Source organism: Pterocles gutturalis, unplaced genomic scaffold (genome assembly GCF_000699245.1).
Source record: "Pterocles gutturalis isolate BGI_N339 unplaced genomic scaffold, ASM69924v1 scaffold35635, whole genome shotgun sequence".
Taxonomy (NCBI): domain Eukaryota; kingdom Metazoa; phylum Chordata; class Aves; order Pterocliformes; family Pteroclidae; genus Pterocles; species Pterocles gutturalis.
Genome location: NW_010139513.1, coordinates 5,262 through 10,536, shown reverse-complemented (window position 1 = coordinate 10,536; position 5,275 = coordinate 5,262). Strand labels below are relative to the sequence as shown.

At 39.1% G+C, this 5,275-nt stretch overlaps 1 protein-coding gene across 1 annotated transcript in view; it reads right to left on the bottom strand.

The window, feature by feature from the left end:
• Nucleotides 1-196: 196 nt before the first annotated feature.
• The window catches only part of LOC104469024 (protein-glutamine gamma-glutamyltransferase E-like), a gene marked incomplete at both ends in the record, with an annotated part of 9,331 nt that continues 4,252 nt past the window's right edge, over nt 197-5,275 (bottom strand). Inside the window, 6 exons of the mRNA XM_010083354.1 lie at nt 197-439; nt 532-635; nt 2,205-2,340; nt 2,575-2,755; nt 2,877-3,005; nt 3,822-3,940. Coding sequence (XP_010081656.1) covers nt 197-439; nt 532-635; nt 2,205-2,340; nt 2,575-2,755; nt 2,877-3,005; nt 3,822-3,940 — 912 coding nt within the window. The remainder of the gene's footprint in view (nt 440-531; nt 636-2,204; nt 2,341-2,574; nt 2,756-2,876; nt 3,006-3,821; nt 3,941-5,275) is intronic.

Genomic DNA, 5,275 nt, shown 5'->3' with positions numbered 1-5,275 from the left:
CGACCTGCTGGTCATGCTGCTGGGGATGCCACCCAGGACACAGTTGGCTTTCTGAATTTTTCTGGCTTTCTGAATATTTTCTGACAGAAGGGGAGAGATGCTCAAACAAAACATGTTACCTAGCTTCCTAGCACCAAGAATTCAATAGGGGATAATTGTGATAACAAGGAGATGATTTTTTTGAGAATTCCTTTACCTTCTGGATACTTGTAATTATAAGTGACATCCACACGGGAATTGCTGCCCACAGCTTTGGTGCTGATAAACCTGCCGATTATTTCAGTATCACAATAAACTCTTTTCTTAGTTCCGTCATTGTATACAATCCATCTGTTGCAATCGGCATTCACCTCTGTATACACAAATAAGGTGTCGTAATCCAAGTCTACATCGCCTTCTTTGATGGCTATGACAGATGCAGGGCCACACTGAAATAATCCTAAAACATGGGGGTTAGAAAAACATCAAACTGTTAGTCGTGCTCTGTTTGGAGAAGCAATGTTAAGTCATGCTAAGAACTTAAACTGTTACCTTTGCTTTGTTCTTGTGGAGTTGCATCTAAAACCTGCCATCCATTGTATGATGAACCCAGGTCTGGGCGAATGAACCAGCTTTCGTTCCAGACATGATAATCCCTGGAGACAAAGAACAATGTCTAGAAAGCATAGTAATATAGAGTAATACAAACTTTTGATTTGAAAGGAGCAGGGAATTTTGTTTTTTCAAGGTTCTTGAGGATGACACAAGCTGTCTAGTTACAGCAACTCACTACCTCCTTCAAAGGACAGATTTACTTCCTGCTTTTGAGGTGTAGACCTCAGGGTAGGGAGGGAGAGAATGTCAGCAGCTTGCTTTGGGAGCAATGTGAAGTGTAAGTGAAAGATTAAGCCTTGAGTATAGGCAGTGCTTGGTGATTGGGTTTAGTAACCCTGAAATGTGGGAAGTGCTTCATTTAGACAGAAACTTAAACTAGCTATACTGAGTCAGATAAAATGCTTGTGAAGTCCAATAGTCCGTCTATAGTAGTGTGCAGCAGCAGATGTTTAGAAGAGATAAGAACAGCACGTGAATAGAATGACCCTTCCCCTGATATGCTCTCTGATTTCTTGCAGTCAGAGAATTAGGGAATTTCTGAATTAGATGTTATATTGAGACCGCTGGGTTACTAATGGTCAATAGTCGTCTTATTCTATATGAATCTCTTTTCTCCTGTGTATAAACTCTTTATAGTTTTGTTTTCAACAGCATCTAGTTGTAGTGAGTTCCACAAACTCCAAAAGGAAAGGATAGCACAAAACATTGGTAAAATTTAGGTCACGGGAAGACCCAGAAAAGAAGATTTATTGGCTGAATTTTGTTCAGAGGCTAATACTTTTAAGAGGTGAGAGACTTCCTGTATCCTTCAGCAACATATACTCAGTGAAAGGAAGCAGAGTAAGTGAAGATGGTATTTTTGGTGAAGCCTAGTGTGCATAGGGACTTTGAGCTATCTGATACACCCTTGGGCCTAGTTAGTTCACTTTCTGAAAAGTGAAGTGGCTGTGGAGTAAAGACTTTAAAACTGGAGGGCAACTAAGGTATAAAGTGGTATCATGTTTTATTCTTTGGCTACTCAAATTTTTGGGCTTGATTGATGATCATGGTTCACTTGCAGTTTACAGCACTGCACTACAATGTCCAGTAACCAAGTCTGGAGAGCAGTGGGATTGTTCTCTTTTTTTTTCAGCTCCCAGAAAGGGAAGGTCTAGCTAAAGGAGTGCTGAAAAACTTGGGAAGGCTCCCATCTACCTGGGGAGGGTGACAGGCTAAGCTGAGAAACATGGGCTTTGGCTGTGGGGTGAGAGAAGGTTATGGCAGCAGTAAACTAGTTAAGAGCATGCAGCTGCGCTGTCAGGAACAGACTGTTTTGGTGTCAGTAATTAAAAGAGCCTTTGGAACCAGTACATTGTCAATTGAAATACACTTTTAAAGAAAGTTGCAACATGTTTGAGGTCTGGCACTGCAACAAATTGGGCTGGTTGTTTGTTTGAATTAACTTATCTCAAAACCATGAAGTATGTTTTCTTTCCAATTGGATTTCCACTTTATTAATTTTGATATTTATATTAAATTTTATCCCCTCAGTTGCTTTTGTACTACTAGTCCTCATGTTTTTAAAAAATCCTCTCTAATTATTGGTGAGATGCAAAAAAAATTATATTTACCATGTGGAATCCTTGCCGATATTAAGACTCTTTCCAGAGCTGTCATAGTACTTATCAATACTCAGGTTTCTATCCACATCATGGGCAGAGTTAAAATTTGAAACCAAACGAGTTGGAATCCCCAAGCACCTCAGAACTGAAATATATTAAAAGAACCCAAACAAACACAAACGAAAAACATACACAGCTTTAGTTCAGTGATTACAAATATCTGAGAAACAAAGTTAAGCATCTAAATATTTAGTGATTCTTCAGCATTTGCAGTCTTCAGAGCACTGTCCCTCTTGTAGAATTAATTGCTTTGTAGTTGTGATAAAGCCAGAGGTCACAAATGCCTCCATTTCACCACAGTTCCGTTCTTAAAGCTTACCTGTACACATCACGCCTGCAAAAACCCAGCACTGGCCATACTGAACAGGCTTGTAGTTGTCCTGACGCCATTTCTGGAGGATTACCACACTACCATCCCATCTAGATGGATTCTCATGTGAATGGAAACTTCCTTGCCACTTTCCCAGGAGAACTCCATTATCATTATCATTTCCATTGATCTAAAAATACACCATATCTAGTTAATTATATTGCTTAAGGTGCAGGTGGCTGAGTCTCAGTGGTATAACTAATCCTTTTGCTTAACCATGTGGAGTTCGGATTAAGTTGTCCACTTCTTACCATAGAACTGATGACACGGCCCACGTATTTAGGGTCTCCCCTCCGGGATACGTCCATGGCTGGGTCCTGACGATAGTACAGGCTCAGATCAAGCATGGTGAGACAGATGTTTAGAAGGTGATCTTGAAACTGATCAGATAAGATAATTTTAAAGAAAGTAGATAGTTTCACAAACAGAATTAGAGGAGATTCTACTGCAGTTCCTCCTTTCTAAGATAGTCCAGCCCAAAGGTGATAGGGACAGTGAGGCATGTACACTGCAGTATTGGCTAAAGGCAGGGCTAACTAAATAAAGCAAAAATCTGTCAGGATTTCTTTTGCTATCAGAAGAGATGACTGCAGTAAAACTGAAACTGCCAAGCTTATTCTGACTGCAGTTATTAGGTTCTCTTGAGTTATATCCCTGGAAACAGTTTTTATATTTTATATTAAAAATATAAAAGCCCATATATTTAAAATATATTTAAAAAATTAATATCCAGCCACCCTGGATGGGGCTGTGAGCAACCTGATCTAGTTGAAGAGGCCCCTGCTCATGCAGGGAGGTTGGACTTGATGGTCTTTAAAGGTCCCTTCCAACCCAAACCGTTCTATGATTCCACGTCAATGTCAGTTCTGGCCCATTGTACTGCATGACAAAAATAGTGGGTGTGCTGGAGCCACACGAGGATATTGTTGCTTGTACCCTTTGGTCACAGATGAGGTCCAGACTTGTACCATGAGCTTCAAGCATGCGTTGAAGTCAGCCCTAGGTGCAGTGCTGTGCTAAGCCATCTCTCACACCAAATTCCTATTAGGCACACAATGAGCAAACCACAAATAAGGCTAGCCAGGTTTGTTCAGTTTTCACGTAAATAAGGCATACCTATCAGAGGGGCAAATAATGATGAGAGAAAATGCTATTGGAGACAGAATAAGAGCCCAAATAAATTCCTTATGGCTTACCTGTCCATAGTACCATCCTCTCGCTTCAATGTACTTTGCATTGCCCACAAAGATTATTCCATTTTCGTTTAGAACATATTCTTGTCTCTCATTTTCATTAGCCATGTAGACATCATCACCTGAAAACCAAGTTGGACATGCTTTTACACATAAAGCTGAAAATGCTAGCAACCTTTCGAAAACATTTGTATCTTGATTTAGCAAGGGGAAAACAACTATTTGGAAAACACATCATTGTAGCTCCCTGAACGTGTACAGTTCAGTGAAAATGCCTTCTATTGTATATGGCTGGGGGAGAGGGCAGGGGCAGTATCCATGGTATATTACTTTACCTTTTTTCCCTAATTTTAGTATAGCCTTTCTGTATTATCTAAATGTCTCCTATCTGTACAGTGTATTTTTTGTGAGGAAGATGGAGAAAAAAAATCTAGACTAGCTCACTGGATTTCTCTGCCTTCTCAGGGTAGTTAGAAGTAGAATAGACATTTTAAAAGAATTACACAGATGACATTTTTCTGGTTTTCAGTGGTGTTCATCTTGTTTTAAGATTCCTAAATGAAGATCTCTACTTGCCTGATCAAAAGTGCTGTCAGAAATGTTATTAGGATAGCCTATTGAACCATTCACTTTGACTTCAGTTACTTACAGGTTTCCCTAGTCCAGGGCACAGTATGTAGCTGCTCTGAAAGCGCTGGCTTCCCACAGATGTGTAGGTTGTTTTGATCACTGTTTAGGCAGCAATATCTACTTAACTCTGTGTTTAATTCACAATGTTTAAAATTATTTTCTGAATTCACACACACACAAAAATATATATATAAAAATTAGCTTTTCTGTTTTGAGTCAATTATTTTATCCTCCTATAGGAACTTCCCATCCTTCCCTTCCTGCAAATAAAAAGATTGTGTAATTGATTTTAAAAATTAAATCACATTATATCAGTCTATTTTTGTAGTGGCTATCCACACCTCTTGTTTTTGTTGGTTTTTGGGGTTTTTTTTAATCATATAATATCACAATTGATTCCAAAGCTTTTGGGCCAACATGGGCCTGAACATCTGTGTGAAGTTTCAGGTGCTGCACTTCAAGGTGTGGACCACTTAGAGTGAGAGGAACACTGAGAATGCTCAGCAATCCTGAAAATATAACTTTTGAAGAAAATATAAATTATTAAAGTCAGAATTATTTAAGATAGAAAGAAAAATTAGGGTGAGGAATGGGCTAACATGGTAATAAATTCTATAAATCCTTGTGAAGAGGAGGGGGCAGGGGGGAAAGGGAATCTGTTCTTAGTTTCTTAGCATATGTACGATGAGAAGTTACAAGCCAAAATCAAAGCAAAAAATATTTGGTTACTTAATAGGAAAAGGTTCTAATGGAAAGGCTAGTGTTTGATTGGAGTGACTTGGCGGGAGGTACTGGAGCTTCCATAACGGCCAGTCCTTTAGATTCAA